Here is a 23,923-nt window from a genome sequence, read left to right as displayed (position 1 = left end):
CTCTTATAGTTTTTGTTTTTGAATCTGCCTGGTGTAAATATCAACTTTATGGGTGGTTTTTATTTTCTTTGCAGCCTACACTGTTCCCTTGAATCTTAAAATATATTTATGCCTTTTAAATCCGAGCACAAGTCTCTGTCACAGAAAACAGGTTCTCACTTTTAATTAAGCTCCAAACAAAAATCTTAAGGCACCCAGCAGAATCATAAAAAGAGGTGGAAAAAAAGCATTGTCTGTAATCCAAAAAGTAATACTGGAAATGCTCTGGCACAAAGGGTTTACAGTCATAGATGCTATAAAGTTTTATAACAATTGGTCAGAGCTTTCCTTTTACTTCCTTTTCTATTGCCTGTATTTTTCCATAATGCTTAAACAAATAATATAATCTTATATTCCTCACTGTAAATTGTATCCCTCTGGAGAGAGCATTTATTACCCTACTTTTTCAGTACCCTCCTAGTGTTGCTGATATAAAAAGCTTATGCGTATTCCCCCCCCCCCTTGATGCAGTGGATCTTTAAGGTTACTTTTGCCAGTATGCAAGTGCAATACTTTTCTCTTTCTTTGTATAAATCTGTTTGGGTATATGTAGCCCCACTCCAGAAACGCAGAGGTGTAATTTATTCTATTTTCCTGTAATAGCTTGTACCATTTTCAGATGGAAAGCTTTTTCATTGTGAAAGCATCTGTGGTATAAAGTTAGGGTTCCCAACCTCCAGATAGTAGAACTTGGATCGCAATATAAAGTTATTCAACCAAAAGGCAATCACTATGGCAATATTCACAAAAGATTATACACAAAAGTAATGAGCCAATCATATTAAATACAATTCTTGAATTTTTTTTGTTCATTCATAAAAGTTCCTGTTTGACCTAAATTATATTTCAAGACCAACAATTCAACAAATCAAGACAGAATTCCGGTATTCATTCTGTTTCACAACTTTCCTCAGTTGAAAATTATTGTGGTCCATACAAAGGTAAGTATTGTCCAAAATTAATAATCTTCTATTTCTTGTCTTTTTCAGGTGCTTTTTTCCTTTCAAATGTATTGAAGAAGATGATGCTCACAGGCATTCCCACATCGCTTCTAATTGAATCAGTCAAAATATATATTTTTTAAGGAAATATCATTGGAAAAGTAATAAAAAACATGCATACAATGATTATACAAACATTAATAAACATTGGCATATTATTGCCTCCTTGCCAGGATGCTCAGACCCACCCCTTTTGGGTTATAGACGAACAATGTCTATTAAGGACAAACTTGTTCACACCGATATAATCGATCGTCCTATTAATATCCATAGGAAGGGCCATTTTTGTTGTGGAACATGTAACATGTGTCAATATGCTCTCCCTGTCAAATGCTTCACTTGTGTCAGAACGGGTTTGAAATTTGAAATTAAATCTTATACTAATTGTAGTTCTGAAAATGTGATTTACGCCGTTCTCTGTCCTTGCCAATTAATGTACGTAGGCAAGACCAATCGATCCCTGAGAACACGGATCGGTGAACATTTATCATGAATACGCAATTCCGTTTTAGAAGCACCGATTGTCTCACATTTTATTCAGGCTAAACATCGAGACTCGGACTTAAGATTTTTTTGCCCTTTGGCAGTATCGGAAGAAACGTTTCAGCAGAGAAAATGTTGATAGAATACTTTACCGAAGTAATGATCCCTAATGGGCTTAACTCGGTGTGCGATTATTCAGCCTTCTTGTAAAGTTAGATCCTGGTAAGCATCTGATGTCGGCGTCTCTATAAATGGTAAACCTGATCCCTCTTTGGTATCCCACTGCAAACTAAAAAATTAACTCATGGAGTAATATTAATGAATGAAGACATGATAAGTTGTCTGTAAGTATTATTGTATAATCATTGTATGCATTTTTTTAATTACTTTTCCAATGATATTTCCTTAAAAAAAATTTTTTTTTTTTACTGATTCAGTTAGAAGCGATGTGGGAATGCCTGTGAGCATCATCTTCTTCAATACATTTGAAAGGAAAAAAGCACCTGAAAAAGACAAGAAATAGAAGATTATTAATTTTGGACAATACTTACCTTTGTATGGACCACAATAATTTTCAACTGAGGAAAGTTGTGAAACAGAATGAATACCGGAATTCTGTCTTGATTTGTTGAATTGTTGGTCTTGAAATATAATTTAGGTCAAACAGGAACTTTTATGAATGAACAAAAAAAATTCAAGAATTGTATTTAATATGATTGGCTCATTACTTTTGTGTATAATCTTTTGTGAATATTGCCATAGTGATTGCCTTTTGGTTGAATAACGTCCAGATAGTAGCTGGAGATTTCCTGCTATTACAACTGTTCTCCAGCCGATAGAGATCAGTTTACCTGGAGAAAATGGCTGCTTTGGCAATTGGACTCTATGGCATTGAAGTCCCTCCCCTCCCCAAACCCTGCTGTACTCAGGCTCCACCCCAAAAACCTCCCACCAGTGGCTAAGAGGGACCTGGCAAGCCTATATATAGTGACCTATGGCTTCCATTCCAATTAATTTCAGTTTGCAATTTAAAATGTGCTTTCTGTATGCCTAAAAATCTTAAATGTGAACTATATAAGAAAATAGGCATGTTCTATACCCCAGTTTGGGTGGGGGGAGGAAGGAAGCAACTATAGGAGGGGGCTTCTCACATTCCCTTCAGTTTGGGAGAAATTTAAACACATGCTTTACTGCCCTCAGACATTTAAGGGAACTTAAATTGCTTAATTTCAGCTCAGTTATTCCCACTTTTGTAGGTGCCTGTCAGTTTTGGTCTGATGTATCGCAGTGTTTTTGTTATGAGTAAATAACCAGGTACAAGGATCCTGAATTTGGATAACAACTGGGTATGAAAAGAAGGGAACTTTTCCCTCCCTCTTGCATAATTTCCCCAAACTCTAATAGTCACCAAAGCTGTAACTTGCCCCACCGGGAATAACATACCTGTGTGTTTTCCAAGCAGAGCAAATAGCAGTTTCTAAAATAGCTATTGAAGTTGAGACATTATTGTAAAGGGAAAGGGTTAAACTCCCCTACTGCTGTACCGCAACCCCCAGTCTAAATCAGGGGACCCAGCAGCTACTGTTATTTACTTATGAAAACTACTCTGAAAATCTGTTTCTATTTTGTATAGTTGTGGTAAACCTGTGTCTGGGTTCTAAGTCCTCGTTCACATGCAGCCACAAATGCAAATGTTGTCTTGTTTGCCTCCTCTGCTCTTTCTTTCCCTACACCTCTCATGTGCAGAGGACAATTGAAATGCCTCGGTTTGAAAAGCATACAGTTAAACTCCAGTTTGCCAGGAAGGAGGGATGGGGGGATGTGTGACCACAACAGCAAGATGCATTTGTACCTCTCAAGAATAAGCAGAGGTTGGTTGTGGCATCTTAGCACAACCTCATTCCAGGGCCTGCATGACTAAAAGTTAACTATGCCTATTAAAGGTTAATGATGATTATGATGAGGACTAAAAATTTCCATGTGAAAAAGATTCCTGGCATTCCGGGAAGAATGCTAGGTTAAACCCATCCTCCAACACTCACCAGTGTTGTGTGAGAGCCAGTGTGGTGTAGTGGTTAAGAGTGTCAGACCAGTATCTGGGAGACCCGGGTTCAAATCCCTCCTCATGCCATGGAACCTTGGGCCAGTTGCACCCTCTCAGCCTAACCTACCTCTCAGGATTGTTGTGCTGATAAAATGGAGGAGAGGAGACCGATGTAAGCCGCTTTGGGTCCCCATTGGGGAGAAAAGGGGGGTACAAATGAATTAAATAAATGAACTGTCTTTCTATGTGGAGCAAATTTTTGGGTGGAGATGAGCATTCAGTCATATGACTGAATTTTGAAGCAGTCCAGATGTGGATTTAGCATCTCAGAAACCCCAACTGGCCCATACTTTAGCAGCTATTATGATAAATTTCATTGATGTGTTGGTAATTACCTTGTTTTGGGAATTTGACTTGTTGTTGAGGATCACCACTGTGAAATATCCCATCCAGAGGGTGAAATGGCAAGCTGTTCCACATAATTTCAAAAGCCATAAGACTGACCTTTCTATTTTGGCCTTTCCACAAGCTAACATTGTTATTTTAACCCTTTTTAATACAGTCAGATAAGAAATAACGTATTTATTTTTCATGAGATACTGACACTGGTATCTGGTTCAGCACGGTGTATTCTAAGTTGCTAATATTCTAAAGCAGCTCTGGGATTCCTTTCCTGCTCATATCTTTACCAAAATCTTTTGGGTAACTTTATGAAGATCTAAGAATATTGGTCAGTTGTCCTTAGAATCAAAGTGATATGGCAGTTGCCATTTTTTTGTGTGTAACACGTATAAATTATGCTTCATGATTTGCACTGCAAGCAGATTAGGTTGTGAGTATTTCAAAGAATGCAAATGACTCTTAAATACATGCAGGGTTGCCAACGCTGGGTTGCGAAATTCCTGGAGATTTGGGACTGCAGCCTGGGAATGTCAGGGTTTGGGTAGGGAGGGATTTTATACCATGGAATATAATAGAATGGGGTATAATGCAGGGGTCCCCAACCTTTTTGAGCCTGTACGCACCTTTGAAATTCTGATACAGGGTGGTGGGCACAGTCACCAAATGGCTGCCACAGGAGGCAGAGCCAACCATAAAATGTCAGGGAGCAAGGTTATGTATAACTCTTAAGAGTACCTCGCCAACATTTCGGGCAGAAAATGCCTTTTAATCTGCACAGCCAATCAGAAGTCCTCCTGGGAATGGACCCATCTAGCCCCACCCACTTTCTGAAGCAGGTGCCAGCAAAAGTGTCCACAGGCACTCTGGCACCCATGGGCTCCACGTTGGGGACCCCACTGGTGTAATACCGTAGAATCCACCCTCCAAAGGCCATTTTCTCTTGGGGAACTGATCTCTGTTATCTAAAGATCTTTTGAAATTCTGGGAGATCTCCAGGCCCCTCCTGGAGGTTGGCAGCTCTATATGCATGTGATTGCTCAAAAGAGAGCCAGCGTGGTATGGTGGTTAAGAGCGGTGGTTTGGAGCGGTGGAGTCTGATCTGGAGAACCGGTTTTGATTCCCCACTCCTCCACATGAGCAGAGGAGGCTAATCTGGTGAACTGGATTTGTTTCTCCACTCCTACACATGGAGCCAGGTGGGTGACTTTGGGCAAGTCACATTCTCTTATCCCCACCTACCTCATAGGGTGTCTGTTGTGGGGAGGGGAGGGGAAGGTGATTGTCTCCTGGTTTGAGTCTCCCTTAAGTGGTAGAGAAATTTGGCATATAAAAACCAACTCTTCTTCTATGCATATATTTTTATTGAGGGTGACTAGAATGATATTTGGTCCTGAGAACAGTAATCCTAGATTTATGGTAGTTGGTTTTAAAAACACCCCACCCTTTTAAAAATCTGTGGATGGCTACTTATATTTCCACCATTCAGAGCAGTACCTTCAGACGCTGGTGAGCACCCACATGATGCTTTGACAGATTTTTTTGTATCTTGTGTACAAAACAAAAGCCACTAATTTGAACAAAAATACTTCACCTTTTCATCAGTTCTTAATTTCTAGAAAGACAAGTACTGACTACCCAAACCAGTTGTGTAGCTGTACTGAAAACCTGCTGCTCAGTCTTAATTATGCAGGGGCAGGATATGGTTTCTCAGTTGTATAGAAAAGGCGCTCTGTACTCAGACATTTTTTGCTGTTATTAACTTCATATATCCCAGGATTCATCCTCAGAACTGAAAACGTAGTGCATAACTGAGAACTAGTGAGCCCTGACACAAATCAAGCCTTTCATAACTTGCTTGACACACAATCTTATTAAAGAACTATGAAGTAAATAAAGGTCTCCTGTAAACATCGCCCCTTGCTTGGAAGAGCAATATAGAATATCTTATCACATGCACAGAATGGTTCTTCTATGTTTTTAAAGATAGGGCGTGCCTCTTTTCTCTTGCTTTTCTTTAATCCACGTGGTTTAATTGCTGTGGTGGTTATTAAGATTATGTAACTAGTGCTTTTCAAATTCTTAAATTATTCCTTTGTAAGTAGAATGTACGGGTTTAATTTTCTATCCTTTCTGTCCTATTTAAGGAGAAAGAACGGTTAAAACAAGAAAAACGAGATGAAAAGAGATTAAATAAAGAGCGTAAACTGGAACAGCGAAGATTGGAATTAGAAATGGCTAAGGAGCTAAAGAAGCCTAATGAAGATATGTGCTTAGCAGACCAGAAGGTAATCAGAATAATGTAAATTTACTTTTTTTTGTCCTGTCATTTTTCATACTGTTTCTCTTTTTTTTCATCTGCCATTGTTATAATAATTAATTTTTCTTACTGTAGTTGCCCGTTTTATTTTAGATTGCCTGATGTTACTTCAGTGTTTAAGGGTTGCCTATATTCAGATGATCACTATAAAGTAATAATGGATTACTTCAAGTGGCCTATTTGTCAGACTTTAGCTAGACTGGATTTTTTAGAAGTCTCTAGTAACCCGCGCTTCACCTCTTTGAAGTATGGGTATTGCAGCTTCTCTTAAGACTTTTCTGAACTATACTTAACAGATTCCAAAAGTTGCATTGAGTTTGGTGAGCATTTCTCTTTCACGGGTGATGACTGTTCCTCTCTGCTTTTCAGCCTTTGCCAGAGTTGCCTCGCATTCCAGGCCTGGTTCTCTCGGGAAGTACATTTTCAGATTGTCTCATGGTGGTGCAGTTTTTGCGGAACTTTGGGAAAGTTCTTGGCTTTGATGTGAACCTGGATGTCCCAAGTTTAAGTGTTCTTCAGGAGGGGCTGTTAAATATAGGGGACAGCATGGGAGAAGTACAAGATCTGCTCGTGAGATTGCTCTCGGCTGCCATTTGTGATCCAGGGCTGATAACCGGATACAAGGTAACAGATACTCTTGAAATGTCCTCAGCTGTAATTGTCTGTAATTGTGACTGTATTTATATCTGTTAATCAATTATTAAAATGGAACAAAAACCCTTTAAAAAACGAAAAAGCAAGAATGGGGAAATTAGCCCCATTGAAAATGGTGATGCTGCGCCAAGAAAAATCTGGCGCACCAATGCTGTTACTGGAGGGGGCATTCCCGGGCTGGAGGGGCTTAGGAAGCTGACTATGGTCATCTCCGCCCCTGGGAATGTCCGCCCCCTTCACGCCGGTGCTGCATTTCTCTTCTGGGATTTAGGTCCCAGAGAGGCTGTGGCATCAGAGGAGGACCGTGGCACCCAGGCGCTCACAGAACTGCTCCCGCCGCCAGCCTCTTATTCTGTGATTCCGTCACGCTGCCTCCACTCCACTTTCAGCCCAATCCTCAGGCTGTTAATGTGGTTGGCCTGAAATGTGGAAGTCTTCAGTTCCTGAGTTGCATGCAAGGGGAAAAGGGAAGGGGGGCAAGCAAGCTGAAGGCGCCTCACTGTAATGACAAACCATGGTTCATTGTAATGTTTTAGTTGTCATAGGCAGGAGAAAAATATATATATATATTCCCACCTTTTATATGGTAGATGTTTGTACCACTCAATAGAAAACTTAAAAGTCCACACTATGTAGTAAGTGGTGGATCACACAGAATAATAAGTTTCCCAAATAATTCTCTGGTGTATTTGTTTTTGTAGTTTTATATTTTGCAGTCAGCCTTGAGCACAGTTTTTCAGGAAGTCACCAAGATATGTAATAAATAAATAAACCCAGCCTTTGAGATGAGCTCCACAAAGTCTGCAGAATACATAGGCCAATGGGGCTGGCTAAAACACTTTAAAAAAATCCATAGTCTTCATTTGAACACCATTTCTAGGAACACTTGCTGTATGTTAGATATAATGGGCTGGATCCAACCAGCCTTTCACCTGGTTAAAAAAAAAAGGGAAGTGGGAGTTCCCCTTGACATATGGTGACCCGTTAGGGTTTTCAAGAAAAGAGACACTCAGAGGTGATTTGCCATTGCCTGCATCGCAACCCCAGACTTTCTTGGTGGTCTCCCATGCAAATACTAACCAGGGCCAACCCTGCTTAGCTTCTGAGATCTGACGAGATCAGGCTAGCCTGGGCCATCCAGGTCAGGGCTATAGATCAAGGTATTTTCACAAATCACCCTACAGCTTTCTCCCTTCATTTACTCTGATGCTTTGTTTTATTTATTTATTTATTTGATTTATATCCCGTCCTGTATCCCAGCCAAGGCAGGCAATTGTTGATCCTTTACAAAGAACCCAGCTAGAACAATCGAGCAAACATTAGCCTGTAGGCTGTGGATGGTTAATTTTTGTTCACGTTTGAGGCCTCAGACACGCCAGATCACGGATTTATTAGCCAAGCAGGTATTAACATGCAAGTCTTTCATTTCTCGATTTCAACAGGGTAGCTAGTTTTTCATGTTTCCTAAGGCCATCAAACTTGTTGCCCAACATCACTATGTGACTTTTGTCTTTTCTCTTTGAACTTGTTTTGTGATCATCCTCCAGAATTTTTCGTGTTTCTCTCAACACCTGTCCCCCCCGTCCCCCACCAGCTCTCTGCAACCTCAAACCTGTTTTAAATTCACACATTTTTTAAAAAAAGTTTTGAGTTGGACATAGGGTTGCCAACCAGGTAGTAGCTGGAGATCTCCTGCTATTACAACTGATCTCCAGCTGATAGAGATCAGTTCACCTGGAGAAAATGGCCTCTTAGGCAATTGGACTCTATGGCATTGAATTGCCTCCCCTCCCCAAACCCCGCCCTCCTCAGGCTCCACCCCTATAACCTCCCTCCAGTAGCAAAGAGGGACCCGGCAACCCTAGTTGGGCAGTTAAGTTGGTTAGAAGGAAACTGCTATTGGCAACTCCCCCCCCAAAAAAACTTCTCCTTTTAACAGTTCTTGTTCTATACCCCCAGACTATTTGTACAGGTCAAAACAAGGAAGTTTAAAAGGCTCAAAGAGGATGCAAACTATTAAAGAAATTCCAATGTGTTAGCAAATGGTGATGCCTCTTTTTTATAGTGTAGCCCCCCCCTTTGCTATGAAATAGAAACACATTTTCCATTTATGCTGTCATTATTACACTACTGTATATACCGCTGTTTACGAGAGGACTTTTCCATAGGTCAAAACAATCCTTGGGGATCATTTGCTGAACGTTGGCATCAACAGAGACAATGTATCTGAAATTCTGCAGATTTTTATGGAAGGCCACTTTGGCCAAACTGAGCTCACAGAAAGCTTGAAAACCAAAGCTTTCCAGGCACACCTGCCAGCCCAAAAAGCATCTGTACTTGCTTTTCTCGTTAACGAGCTAGCATGTAGCAAAAGTGTTATAAGGTAAGGCGTGTTATAACTTTTTGTGTGTGGGGGTTGTACATGTACATTGTGTTTCTGATAGTTTTGTAGGGTAGCTGTTTTGTTCTGCAGTAGAAGAGCTAGATTCGAGTCCAGTAGCACCTTAGAGACCAGCAAGATTTTTGGGGTGTAAACTGTTGAAAGCCCTGAAAATCTTGTTGATCTCTAAGGTGCTACTGGACTCGAATCTAGCTCTTTGTTTCTGAAGAGGCTGATCACTGTAAAATAATAATGAATGGTTCATTAAGGGATTGGATCCTAAGATGCCCTTCCATTGAGTGAGACATTTTGCTCCAGAGGAAAAGACTCCATCCCTGGAGCAAGATTTGTCACTTAGTGGAAGGTAGTCATAGGAACCATCCCTTTTAAATGTTTCATTTATTTCATTTCAGCATTTTCACCCCACTTCTTCAAAACACAACGTGGCTTACCAAAATAAAACATATACAACTATGGGAAGGGCTGTGGTTGTGAGGGGCTGTGGCTCAGTGGTAGAGCATCTGCTGCCATGTGGAAGGTTCCAGGTTCAATTCCCAACATCTCCAGCTAAAAATATGGGTAGTACATGATATGAAAGACATCTACTGGAAATCCTGGACAGCTACTGTCAGTCTGAGTAGACAGTACTGACCTTGATGGACCAGTGGCCTGATTCAGTATATGGCAGCATCATATTCAGTAAACTATACTTCAGTACATCCAGAATTCATCACAAATGCATCTGAATATCTTGTAGTGGGCTGCATAAATTTTGGTGTCATCCATAAACAATAACTCTCGAAGGGTTTTTGTCTTACAGAACCCTGTGAGGTGGTCATGCCCCCATTTAATTTAATTTATTTATGTCACCATGGATGTCATATGTATCAGGCATATGTGCAAATAGAAGTACTCTTCCAGACATTATTATTTTAGATAAAATTGTTCAATGAATGACCTAAACATTGGAGCTTTTTCTACCTTTACAGTGAAATTGATAAAAACATAGATTATATGTCTAATTTAAGGAGAGATAAGTGGATGGTTGAAGGCAAACTTCGAAAGTAAGTGATATTTCTTTTAACTATTACAGTATTTTACATTTGTTTTACGTTTGTTATATAGATTGGTTTGAAAGCAAAATAATCAAGCTATGTAAAAAATAAGTACAGTAATGCTTATACTTTTTGTAAATACAGAAAATCAATTTTAAAGGCCCGTTTGCTTTTTGCTGAAAGCCCATTACAGATATATTAAATTCATAGGACTCCAAAATGGAGGAAAGTCATTTTGAATGCTGTGAAAAACTTAAGACCAATTTTTATTTAAATCTTTCTGGAGCTGTCAAAATATAATTGGTGTTAGTCAAAGCTGGTTAGAACTATCATGCTTATTTTAGCATCATTCTGAAAGGAAATTTTTACAGACCCAGGTTTTTGTGCTCTAATCACCTTCAAAACTTGCAAATCACTAAGGTCTCTAATTAAAATTACTTCAGACTTTGCTGTATAAATTTAATATTTCCTGTGGTAGATCTAGGGAATAATTCGGTTACTGAGGTAAATCTTATCAGTTTGCCACAGAGCAAAACTGTCACGTTTTTAATGATGATAATTTTACATCCCCTATTTTTTCCCGTTGTACAAAATAAAATTCCATACAGCAAGTTTAATGGCTCTATCTACCATAGAAATTTTAAGATGAAATTGCTGTGAATCACAGGAGGTATACGTAGCCAGGTGGTATGCCTAGTTAGGCTCCATTTCCTTCTCTTCAAATCATTATTCTTTCTTGTCTAAAAAAGGAAGGAGTCCTTACTGGGCTTTTTGCTTCAGGTACTTGTGTTTCTAATCCTGTTTCTCCCATCCATTTAATTTATCTCAGAGGAAAGAAGGAAGAAGTAAAGGAGAACAGCAAGAGGGAGACAGAAGAAATAAAAAGATAATTAAAAGATATTGTGGGAAAAGAAACCTATTAATGCTATTAACACTACTGGCTCCTAAATTATGCAGGGTTAAAGGCTGTATTTGTGAGGCACCTCAAATTATTTAGCTCCTGTATAGAATACTATATATAATCCATTCTGTCAAAGGGCAAATGAATATTTAATGCTGCCTCTACAGGCAGACGCCTGAGTGCTGCTTCTCGCCTCAAGGGCAAGTCAGTCTATTCTTTCCGGTCCTTTCAGAAAATGTAAGTACTAGATTTTTGGGTTTTGTTGCCCTCTTTTTTCTTTAAAGCTCTTCCCTGGCTCTTCTTTCAAGAAGTTGGCAAACAGCTTTAAATAAACAGGACTCTTTTTCTTTTCTTTATTCCTTCAAAATTCAGCTTCCCTTCCTCTCATCACATCTGATAAACCTGATTACTTTCTCCTTGTCCATCTTTTCATAAATTTCATTTTGACTTGCTGAGGACTCCTACTTGCTCAACAGGAACTTCTAGGTTGCAGAAATTGGTTTATCTCATGGTCACCAGTTTTATGTGTGTCAGTAAGTGTTCTACATAGCAGGCGCACTGCATGAAGCACTTTCATCGCTAAGCCTACAAGCAGCATTACCCTTCTGAGATGTGTCTTAATCAGGTCCTAGATTTTTCTGGTGCTCCATTTGCACCTTTCAGTCTTCATTTTTAAAAAAAACTTTCTCTAAAAGCTGTCTTGGCTCTTACTTCAGTAATGAAAGGGTATCTACATAGTACCACCACAGTACTAAATAGAACTCCCATAACAGAAGCCAGTGGCAGCTGACTGGAAGACCAGAATTATTTCTGTTTACACATTAGGCGGATGAATGCATTATGTGTATCTCTTGCATACATTTACCGATTGATTGCAATTTTTTTATCCTGCCTTTCCTCCTAGAAGCTCCAGGTACAAAGTGAATGCCCGCATCCTTTTCTCCCCACACTACAGGCCTGCTGAAGTAGAATAGTCTTAGTGACTGAGCCAAGTTCAAAGTAACTACAGTACTTCTTTCACATTTGGAAGGCAGGTGACAGGAAGGACCCCCTCTTATAATGGGGTTATGAAGGAATACCATCCTGCTCCAGTAAGCAGGAATTAGCTTGAATATATCATGAGGAAGCATAAGTCGCATCTCTCATTAGCACAAAGGCTCCAGTATTAGAGACACTTACATTTTGCTAAGGTTGTGGGATGTCCTTAATTCATATGTATCCTACAGCATTGTTTAGGAAATTAATTGATTGGCTGTCTTGTGTTGGTATCACGGTCTATTCCATTCTAAAATCTCTTTTCTTAGTGGACACTGTGGGAGCACTGTGTAGATACACCTGCAGTTCTTCAGCTGAGGTTTAGGGAGTCTGAGAAACTTCAATAATGTGATTGATAATAGTAAAAAATATTCTTGTAGAATTGTATTTATGGCTATTTCTTGTAGTTGTGTTCTCAGGATAGATACTATAGATAGATCTTGTGTAGCTGTGGTAGTTTCTAGACCAGGGGTTCCCCACCTTTTTAAGCCTGTGGGCACATTTGGTATTCTGTCACAGCATGGTGGGTGCATCAATAAACTGGCTGCCGCAGGAGGCGGGGCCAGCCACAAAATGATTGCCACGGCTTAACTTCAGTAGCACAGTGCAGATCCTTGTGCTGTGGTGGCAACTGCTGCCAAAGTAACATTTAATAAAATCTGCACAGCTAATCAGAAGCCTTGTTGGGCAAAAGCCCTACCTGGCCCCACCCACTTCCTAAAAACACTTGGCGGGTGCCAGAAAAAGGTGTTGGAAGGTGCCATGGCACCCACGGGCACCACACTGGGGACCCTTGTTCCAGATAAACACCTGAATATTTCAGGAAAGCCAAATAGCAGCAAGTGCAAAGCACTTAATTGTTGTCAGTGGGAGTTACAGTGCCATCCTAAACAGAGGTACAGACTTCCAAGCCCACTGACTTTTATGGATTTAGAGAGGTGCAGCTGTGGTTAGGATTGCACGAAGAACATCTCAGTGACTTGTTTATTTCTGAAAATTTATTTGTTGATTTTTGATTGCCAATGTTTGCTTATTCATCTGGGTTTTTTCCCCCATGTGAAGAAAGCGCCAAAGATACAGGAAATTTTCCTGACTACAATGGATCCGTCCCCCTCCACTTCTAGGTAAATTTTCTTGTAAATTTTTTCAGTCTAACTAGCCAGTCCTACGATTTGTTTTTTCCAGCATGTAATTCTTAGGATGCAGTGTTCCAAGCTCAGCTGCTATGCCATTACGATCCCAAAATACTTCAACCATTTTTGCAGTGCCCAGTAGCGGTGATGCGAATGTTTAGAAACGGGGCATATACATCACCTTGTTTCTTGACACACGGAACATCTTTTAAGGAATTTGATACCTGATTAATTAATTCTACCATGTTCTCTGTCAAGTAATTGGCTCTTTACTGCTTGTCAGTGAAAGTCTTAAAACAAGCACCTTTTATCTTTTGTATTGGAAGGACAGAGGCACAAATTATTAATAGAGACCAGCTAGGACTTCCTGCTCGTCCTCGTATCTTTCTTTCTGTGTAATCTGATAAGCATCCTAAAATCCAGTTTCTTTTTTTAATCATAGACTTTCCCAAGGCTGCTTTTTAAGAAGGTGGCTACACTGCCTCTTATCCACTTGCTGTATGGAATACTGTTTTGTAAGATGGGAGAAGAAAGGAAGACATTGAAAAATTACATAGCAGCATTGGTTTATTGTAATTTTTCTACTTTTGCCATCCTGATTCACACTCTTCCTTCCTCCTTTTTCTACCTTGTAAAATCTTTGCCTTTTCCAGACACATTTTCATACCTCTTCAGAGTTTGGTATGCCTGGCTATTGAGATACCTCCTAGGTTGTTTCAATATATTTGCCTGCTTAGATTCCTGGTAGGTAGAGCTGTAATATCTGCTGTATGGAATCTTCTTTTGTAGGGTAAGAGATGAGGAAGGGCTACCACAACTGTACTTACTGGTATGTAAGTTTCTTTCGTTTCATTAAAAAAATGAAACTAAGGGATCTGTTGCCCACAGTGCTGGAAAACCTCCTGCATAATGCTCAATAAAATATTGCATAAAATGGAATACAAAGAAAAGATTTCTACTGGGATAATCCAGGATCAAGTGTTTCAGTTTATTGTCAACTTTGTAAATTGAATGTATCACCTCTTAGGTCTCTAGATACAAAGAGTAGACACTGAACTTTAAAAATGTGAATGTGAAAAGTAGATTATAGAGAGGTCAAAAGTGACCAAAATGAGAAACATGGATGAATAGCTGTTTCTTTGGTTTACATAATAGCTATTGAAACCTTTTGTCTTTAAGATGTTTTATGCAGGGCTTTAGTTATGTTTAATAGCGTTCATACCAGTCCAATAATATTTGCTGAAAGATTATGTAAGTTTTAAAGAGCTGGAAGTCTACACAAACTTGAACATTCATAGCAAACAGAATTTATTTTCACCAAATAAGTATTCATGTCAAATAGAAATCAATTTTAATTAAACAGCAGTTCTCACGTGCTGAGTCAATGGTACAAAACCAAGGTAGCAGACAATTGCTAAATAATGGAAACCAGAAGGATATGATTTGTTTTCAGTAAAGTGCAGAGAATAGGGTTACTAGCCTACAGGTGGGCCTAGAGTTCTCACGGAATTACAACTGATCTCCAGACTATGGAAATCAGTTCACCTGGAGAAAATGGCAGCTTCAGAAGGCAGACTCTATGGCGTCACATTCCTGCTGAACTCTCTCCCATCCTCAGAATCCACCCTCCCCAACCCAGGGTTGGCAACCCTAGTGGAGCTTTGTGTGTGTTGTGGCAAACGTGCAGTAATACCATTTGTCTACCATGTGTTTAAAGATTTAGAATAATTCATGCAAAGAAAACAGGCAAAAGAGATGTCTCAGGAGGAGGCGATCTAGGAGAAGAACACCATTCAATGGGCACACCCACGCCAGGCCGAAAAAGGAGACGGAAGGGAGGAGACAGCGATTATGACGATGACGATGACGATTATAGTGATGATCAAGCCGATGAAGATGATGAGGATGAAGAGGACAAAGATGACAAAAAGGGAAAGAAAGGAGATATTTGTGAAGATGAGGTAGAGGACTTCTGATATCTGTCTGCCTCAGATGGTTAATCTATACATTTAGGCTTAATTTCTGTCGGGTGCACAAACGCAATCACTGTAGGAGGCAGAGAACTGGGAAATTCCACCCATAATGCACGAACTTTCCTGGATACTAAAAGTCTTTGGGGCTCAAACAGACTAATTTCTTCCCCCACCCTCTCTGTTTTCCTTTGCTGACATTCAACTACCCTTGACATTCTGTGGGTCCTCTATGGGTCCTGGAGGGCAAAAAGTAGTAGGTTAATTTGTCATCAAGTTATTTGTGTGTGTGTTTGCTTCTGTTAAAAATATACAAGATAACATTTTCTGCATATCTGGAGAGGAGCTTGTCTGTGAGTCGCCCCATTTCACTGCCCAACAGATAAGCCTGAGGCTATCAAATTTGTTATTTAGACGGAATGATAGTTTTACAAAGTCTTCTATTTGAACGTACATCCTGTTAAAAATGTTTTTGTTATAATTAACCCCAAGACTGACTATTTTATTTTTATTGTGAACATGCTCAGGGTAAGCATAGCTTCCAAACCTTGCTTTGGTTCTTTAGGAAACGAACCCTATGACACCTAGCTACAGTTGGGAACTGACCAGCTGCTTCATAAAGGGGTTTGCAGTAGCCTGTGGCATTTTTAAAACTTTATTTTCTTTGTAAAGCTGCTTTTGGAATTTCCTTCAGTTTTAAAAGGAGTTTGCTAGACTGCTGTTTGTTTTGGAGATCCTTTAGATGCACTGAACCAGTTTCAGCATTGTAGCCACCCATCTTCATTGCTTGGCACACGTGGCAAGGCACTTCCTCTTGGTTAAAGGAAGGGGGGAACCATTTCCGCCATTTTCCCTTTTTTGACTGTCCTCATGCTACATCCATTTTGTTGTTCATCCTCAGGAACAGTCTTGGTGATTCTGGGGCCATAGGCAAACGTTCAGCATGGGGACCCAGAATCAATGCCACCCTCACTGGGCCACCCGCCAGGGCATAGCAAGGGGTGGGCATAAGAACATAAGAAAGGCCATGTTGGATCAGACCAAGGCCCATCAAGTCCAGCAGACTGTTCACCTGGCCAACCAGGTGCCTCTAGGAAGCCCACAAACAAGACGACTGCAGCAGCATTATCCTGCCTGTGTTCCACAGTACCTACTATAATAGGCATGCTCCTCTGATACTGGAGAGAATAGGTATGCATCATGACTAGTATCCGTTTTTACTAGTAGCCATGAAATAGCCCTCTCCTCCATGGAAATGGTTCTCACTCCATTTGAGGTGGGTGGGAGCCATCAACAGAAGCTGGCTGCCTGAGCCCTGGATGGAGTCGGCACAAGGAGCTGCCGAAATGGCTGCCCAAGCCCCAGATAAGGCAGACGCGGGTACCTGTTGCTTCAAGCAGACAGAGCCTGAGGCAGCAGCTGCCTTTGTTGCTCATTGGCTAAGAAATCCCCAGACATCCTCTCACATCATGGAGCAGCTTTTCAGGAGGTTCATGAAGCTGAGAGGCATAAAAATTCTATTCTGCAAGTAGAACTCTGCTTGTGGCCCTCTTGATCCAGCTCCTGGTTCTTTGGTTTCTGGCCTCAGCTAATACTCTTCTTACAGACTTGTAGCTTATGGCTTCATCAAGAAAAATTGCAAAACTGTAAAGTTTAAACCCAGAAGTAATGCCACGCCTCTCTAGGAATCACTGGAAACTCTCTGGTAAAACCAGTTTCTGGTGATTCCTAGAGTGGACATGTTTTCTCAGAAGTGACATCACACCATCGGCCCAATGGCAGTAGGAAACAAGCACTGGGGATGGGGCATCCCCCACCAGGAGGGCTTGCCAGTCTACTTGCAGGGAATGGATAACTTTCTTAAATATTTTGCTCCTCACTAAAGAGAAAGAGGGAAAGAAGCTGCCAAGTTCCTGAAAAAAGAATACCATCCTTAGCCATAGCATTGAGCTGTGGGGCAAACTGCTCAGCCTTGTAAGGATATTGCAGGCCAGTGAGGTTGGAGGTGTTTGTATCTTTGTGTCCTCAGAATAGTTCTGTTTGGTTTCTATCCTTGTGCTGAGTTGTGTGAATCTGGGTTTGCATTGCACAGATTAAAAAACAACAACGTTTGGGACCCAGATTCCACAACAAATACATTACTTTTGCTGTGCTTTGCTTTATTAATTTACAAGAAATGGAGCTGTGATAACATCAGTAGTTTATAAGGAGCCTGATTAATCTGTAGAGAATAACGCAACCACTGCATTTTGTTTATTGGCGGTAGGATGATGGGGACCAGGCAGCCAGCGTAGAGGAACTAGAGAAACAAATTGACAAGCTGACTAAGGTAAGCCACCTCTGTCATATCTAAATCCTTTTTATTTAGATATGTGTAAATTTAGATTGCAGTTCATTCCCCCCCCCAAAAAAATTCCTAAATAGGTACTTTAGTATTCACTCAGATTTATTGGACTTGCCTGCAGCAGGCCAGCTTTACAACTGAAGCAAACAAAAGCAACGAAAGAGCTTCAGTTTCTGGGGAAGGACAAAGAAAGAGATGCTTGTGCCATCTGGACTTTTTTTCCCTTCAAATGGAGGGGAAGGAGTTTAAGGCTGGTGCTGAGCCTCATTTACCTGAACCTGTGGGAAATAATAAGAGTGCAAGAGTTCAGCACTTCGTCCAAATGACAGCTTTTCCCCACAGCAGATTATCTTATTTACAGTGCTTTCTAAACAGAGTTTAACCCTTCTAAATGCATTGAAGTCAGTGGGCTTAGAAGGGTATCGACTCTGCTTGGGACTGCACTGTCAGTGCTAAGCCAGAAGAACGCAAAAAGCACTACAGTAAAGGGGCCACCATTACACAGTGCCACTCTATAATCTCGTTTGGATTGTGTGACTTTGCTGACACCCTAAGCCACTGCTTGGGCTCCTGGAGACTGGTACAGACCTCATGTGACTTGAGGGTCTTCAGCCTCAGGAAGATGGAGATGGCCCTACTGGAATTGGCCCTGGATAAACCAGTTTTTTTAATTTTTGGACATGATCAAATGAACCATGATATGAATTCTGTCAGCCAAAGAGGTCTTCAAACCAGACTCCTGTAAATCACAGGAAAAGCAGGTAAAGTATTGCAAATAAATAAATGTGGACCTTTTTTATTTCTTGAACAGCAGACTCCATGCTGCCTAGCAGACAGTTTTTGAAAATTGGAGGGTTGAGGTAAAACACAATTGAAGAAAAAATAATAATGGACAAACCACACATTGCATGGTGGATCTGTGACTGGGAGTGCAAACTTGTGCATTCCAGGTTTTTTTTTTTGTTTTTCTGTCAAATCACATCTGACTTATGGCGACCCTGTAGTGTTTTCAAGGCAAGAGACGTTCGGAGGTGGTTTGCCACTGCCTGCCTCTGCATCATGCCCCTGGTATTCCTTGGAGATCTTCCATCCAAATAATAGCCAGGGTCGGGGCTCAGAGTATGTGACAGGCCCAAGGTCACCCAGCAAGCTTCCATGGCACAAGTGGGGATTTGAACCTGGGTTTCCCAGGTCCTAGTCCAACACTTTAACTACTATGCTACGCTGGGCTCTCCATTCCAGTCTAAACCCATTGAAATCCATGGGTTTAGACTGGACTAACTCTGTACAGGGTTGCACTGTGGAGCTCCCCACAAAGGCATTGGAAGATACGGATCTATGGAGCAAAGGGTAGTTTGTCAGGAAATGGGATGATGATCTCAAGTCCTTTCTAAACTATGCATCCTTCATAAAAAAAAATCTCTGTTGCTGCCCTCCCTTCTTAAAGCTCTGCCTGCCCTCCTGGAGAAAATGGCTCCAAATCTCCAGACATTTCCCAACCTGAAGTTGGCAAACTTATGTCAGGTATATTGGGTTATGCATCTTTCTTCCAGTTCACATACTCCACTGATGGGTGATTGTCCCTCACCGGTCATTTGAAAAATCTGCCCTTTACACCTCCAACTCGTGGATCCTTCCAAGTGCGGGGAGGGGGGACTCTAGCCGAGGCCCTCCCCATGACCAGTGTGGTTTTCCCCCACCCCTATCTTCTCCCTTGAGAAACTCACATTGAACCAGCCTTTTCCTGCCTGTGATCTATCGCAACACCAATCTATCGCTATGCATACATGCTTTTGAAAAGGGGGGAGGGTAGCAAGCTGCATAACAAGGAATGCATCGCTGACCACTCTCCCATTAGTTCAGCTGCTTCACATTTTCCGTGGTGCATTCGGAAAGTAATCTCAACGGCCATTTATGCAGGGTCGATTCTGCTCCTCGCTCAATGCTGATTTTTAAACCCGACCTTTAAAATGACTATTCACGATCCTGATGCAAGAGGAGAAAGTCAAACAAATCCCACCCCCACTTGCCTGCTCCTTTGTTCCTTTGATTGCATAGCCATTAGCAATGGTCGTTTACATAGCTAAGCCTAGGCTGGGAGTCTGCATGCTTCCTTCAGTGAATGCTTCGATTCGGGGGTGGAGCAAATACAGAAGGTATTTATTTAACAGGGGCTGTTAAAAAATGTGAAGCAGGTATGCTCCAGCTTCGCAGTGACGTCTGGAATGATGGTTCAGTGTGAAGAAATTAAAAAAATATGCGGGGCACTTCGGCCTGGAATGTGCTGCTAATTACCAAGCATAAACGGCCAATGACTCCAGGAATTTCTTCAGGGGGGAAATCCAGCGGAAACAACCCATGCATAAAAGGTCTTTGTCTCAAGGGTGTGGGCAGAGAGAACCGAGGGCATTTGTTTTGAAAGGGCCAATATGTCTAAAAAGTCTCCATTCAACTGCCAACTACTATTTGCCTTCATATTAGTTTTTAAAGGTTTTGTTTTAGTTTTTCTTTTTTAAATGTTGTGTTTGTTTTATATTTTATAACTATAAACAGTCATTTTTACTCATCTGGCCTTTAGAACAAAACACCTCAAACCATTTAATTCATTTGGAAGAACTTCTGTAAGAATCTGGTATTTCCCATGATAGAACAGGATATAAATCTAACTGGTCGATAAATAATGAAGAAAAAATTGAGGGAGGGGGGAGGGTAATAGAACACATTATAACAATGCGTTTCTTTACAACCAAACAGCAACAGAACCAATACCGGAGAAAGTTATTTGAAGCATCTCATTCTTTACGTTCAATGATGTTTGGCCAGGATCGTTACAGACGTCGATACTGGATTCTGCCGCAGTGTGGGGGTATTTTTGTTGAAGGCATGGAAAGCGGAGAAGGTAATGAGGTAGTCATAGGCATGATTCAGTCATTTATAGGTTTCTTATAAACTTTGCTTTGGTTGGGGGGGAGGTTGAGGGTTTTGTGTTTGTTATCAAGAAGTTCTATCAATAAAGAACTGATAAGGGTAAATCTAAACAGTGGGCTGATCCCTGGATGATGCTGTTAGGGAAGGGTGCTGACCTTATAATGGAACACCTCTGGGTCTTATGGGGGCCTTCTCTGGATGGCAGAGTGAAGCACTTTAGTTAACATGAGCAGAGATGACTTCAGCAAAACGGCAGCTCGAAATGACAGGCTGGGAGAGTCTCTGAGCAACCTGTGGGTCATCTAAGCTTGCAGGGAGGAATGATTCTAGTGTAACCATCTGGGCGGATATCACAAGGAACACTGGAGGGGACACTTCTTTGAATGAGATACTTGGTTCTTAGCAACCAAAGGTGGACCCTCAGGCAGGTACAATAATTAGAATGTGGTGTGGATTACAGTAGGGGGGCAAAATGGTAAATCTACTGTGCACACAGTCAGCTCCCTCCTCCCACCCTGGTAGATATGTGCCTCTCACAAATTTTCTGAACTTGATTACTAATGTCCACATGTAACATCACCACAAAGGTGAATGTTTCAGGAAATTCTGAGAAGGGTCATCAGAAAATTAGGGCAGTGCTGGTTTTTTCCTCCCTTGTGGAAATTAAATTCAGATTTTGTAGAAAGTGCAAACACCCATGCAGGTGCTAGCAGTCATAGCCAGAAACACTGACCTCCACTTATCTGTAATTATGCAGCTGCACTAAGTGATGTGGAAGCTAAAGCAAACAAATGACTGCCATACAGAGCACTTGTTGTCCCTGAAGTCCTTTCCCTTCTCTGCCACTGTCCATTTCCTTTTGTTCTTTGTGACAACTTTTTATTAATTCTTGTTGACACATCCTAACAGGCCTAGAGGAAAAGAAAATGTGCTAATTGGGTCAAAACAAGAACTCTCTCCTTTTCCTGAAAGATAAACTCTTTGTTCTTTAAACAGATGGCTAATATTGTTCTGATGGTTTACATTTCAACACACTTAAGTACCCTAACCAAGAGAAGGTGGTCAGTAGGTGGAAGCATCTTCCACACACGAGTCTCCTCAGGAACCCCAAATGCAAATCCAGGCACTGGGTTGATTTCCACCTAACATTTCCACTAACATATGGGAGGCTGATTTCGCCATTTCCTTTCTTCTGCTGCAGACCTCCGACTCCTCCCCTCATATTGTTCTGGAGGGTGGGGGTCTCCTGTCTGCCAGGAGTGGCATTTGAGGGGGCACTTTGGGCTGAAGTGGGAGAGAGGAGGCAAAAATGTCATGGTCGGCTGATGGAAATCTTTCCATCAGTAGTACTTATTGGAGGGATCCAAGTCATTGTCCATCTACGCTGAATTGTTTTCAGCTGTATATGTATTTGGATGTTACTTCCTATCCACATTCTGGCAGAACTAGTCACAAGGTTACCGCACTTTGTATTCCCAGCGATGTATTAAGAGTTTGAAAATGTTACAAAAAATACTGTTCGCATTTTCTATGTATTCCCACCGATGTATTAAGAGTTTGAAAACGTTATAAAAAAGACTGTTCGCACTTTGTTTGGCCCCTTTAGCTGTGAAGACGTCTTCCAACCATTTATTAGCCATGGTATTCAAAAACTCTTTTAAAGCTATGTTTTTATAACATTTTCAAACTCTTAATACATTGCTAGGAATACGAAGTGCAGTAACCCCCTATATGTGACTTGAACTGAACAGAGGCAATAATCTATTTGCCTATATATACAGATTTATAGTCCCTACACTCTCCAGATATTCTCAACGACCACAGATTTTTAAAAGGGGAACATTGAATTGATTAAATCAAGTCGATACTAATTTAAATTAATTGCCCCAAAATTAGTGAGGGCTCCCTTCCAGAAGGGAACCCTTGTCATCAGACACCATAGGGCCCAGCTTTTAAAAGCCACCACAAGTTATAAGGGGGAGACTACAGTGGAGGATTAAAATCTGGGATCCTCCCTTCCATCTTTACTCCAACAGCTGACAGTCGCAGCTTCTCGATATTCAGCCCTAAGAAACACTGCAGCATTTGATGAGACTTCCTTCATGGAACAGGGGAAAGGAGAAACCCAGTGGAACTCTGCCTGTGCCTCTAATTAAAATTTGTGATAGGTTTCATCTTTAAGCTGCTTTGGGAGCAAATCTGGCTTAAAAGTAGGGCATAAATGTATTGATTAATTAATTAAATGAATCAGACTTGATGTTAAAGACTAGACACTTTTTTAGTAACATTCGATTATAACATACAAAAGCTGATTCGTACAGTGGCTTCCTTCTTCTGAAGACCTCAGTCATGCTGGGGGAGGGTGTCTCCCATCCCCCAGGAGCAGCATTTGTGAGGGGAAGCAACCCTGAAGTTGGTAAGCCAAGCTGAATTCAGTGGGCTTAGTAGGGTGTGACACTGCTCTACTAATTCAGTAATTTCCAACTCCACAATAAGAGAGATGCTCTAAGCATTATGTAGAATGAGAAGACAGGATAAGGTGGTTAGGTGGAATTCCAGACTGGACCAGTTCTGAACACAAGCAGGATGTGCGTGCATTACATTTTTTTAACGCTCTTCCATATGATCAAAATAGCCTTTTCTCTATACAATCAACTATCTCAGCAGAGAGAAAGGTTTGGCATAGCCCTCTCCTTTACGTTCTCATTTAGTACATGCAATGTGATTCTTTCTAAGTAGGGCAATACTCAGAAATGGTGGCTCCACCTCCAGGTGGACTTCTGCTGCTTTAGTCTGTCTCCTTGTTCCAGAAAATGTTTAGAATGGCTTTTCATTCCAAACCTAAACGCGTTACTAAAAATGCCAATTTCACATTTTTTTTTCTCCTAAACAAAACTATACATAAGTGTGTTATGCCAGTGCTTTAGGTTATGCCAGTGCTTTAGGTGTGTCGGTTTAAGGATCTGAGCAAATCCTTTGAATCATGAATGGATGCCACCCTCTTCTCCTTCCTTCCCTCCTATAGCCGCTTGGATCTTCTAATATCTTCTCATGATGATTGGGAGTCATCTTGTGAACAGTGGGGGAAGCAGCATAGGGAGAGCTTCAATTTGAGGGGGAAATTAGTAGGAATCACCCCCTTCTCCTCTTGCATGAGCTTTTCAGTGACAAATTCTAGTACAAGAGGCAGGGGATGATTTCTGCCAATTTCCCTTTCTTTTTGTAGTGCCTACCCCC

General features: G+C 41.0%; 1 protein-coding gene across 9 annotated transcripts in view; it reads left to right on the top strand.

Moving 5' to 3' along the window:
- The window catches only part of BAZ2B (bromodomain adjacent to zinc finger domain 2B), a 179,218-nt gene that overhangs the window by 124,920 nt on the left and 30,375 nt on the right, over positions 1-23,923 (top strand). For all 9 annotated transcript variants that reach the window (XM_056861597.1, XM_056861594.1, XM_056861596.1 and 6 more), the window contains 7 exons: positions 6,114-6,254; positions 6,656-6,910; positions 9,109-9,323; positions 10,310-10,384; positions 15,162-15,405; positions 17,681-17,743; positions 20,513-20,657. In XM_056861597.1, coding sequence (XP_056717575.1) covers positions 6,114-6,254; positions 6,656-6,910; positions 9,109-9,323; positions 10,310-10,384; positions 15,162-15,405; positions 17,681-17,743; positions 20,513-20,657 — 1,138 coding nt within the window. The remainder of the gene's footprint in view (positions 1-6,113; positions 6,255-6,655; positions 6,911-9,108; positions 9,324-10,309; positions 10,385-15,161; positions 15,406-17,680; positions 17,744-20,512; positions 20,658-23,923) is intronic.

This window comes from Euleptes europaea, chromosome 15 (genome assembly GCF_029931775.1).
Source record: "Euleptes europaea isolate rEulEur1 chromosome 15, rEulEur1.hap1, whole genome shotgun sequence".
NCBI classification, from domain to species: domain Eukaryota; kingdom Metazoa; phylum Chordata; class Lepidosauria; order Squamata; family Sphaerodactylidae; genus Euleptes; species Euleptes europaea.
Note: the sequence above shows the minus strand (reverse complement) of the source record. Positions and strands in the feature narration are given on the sequence as shown.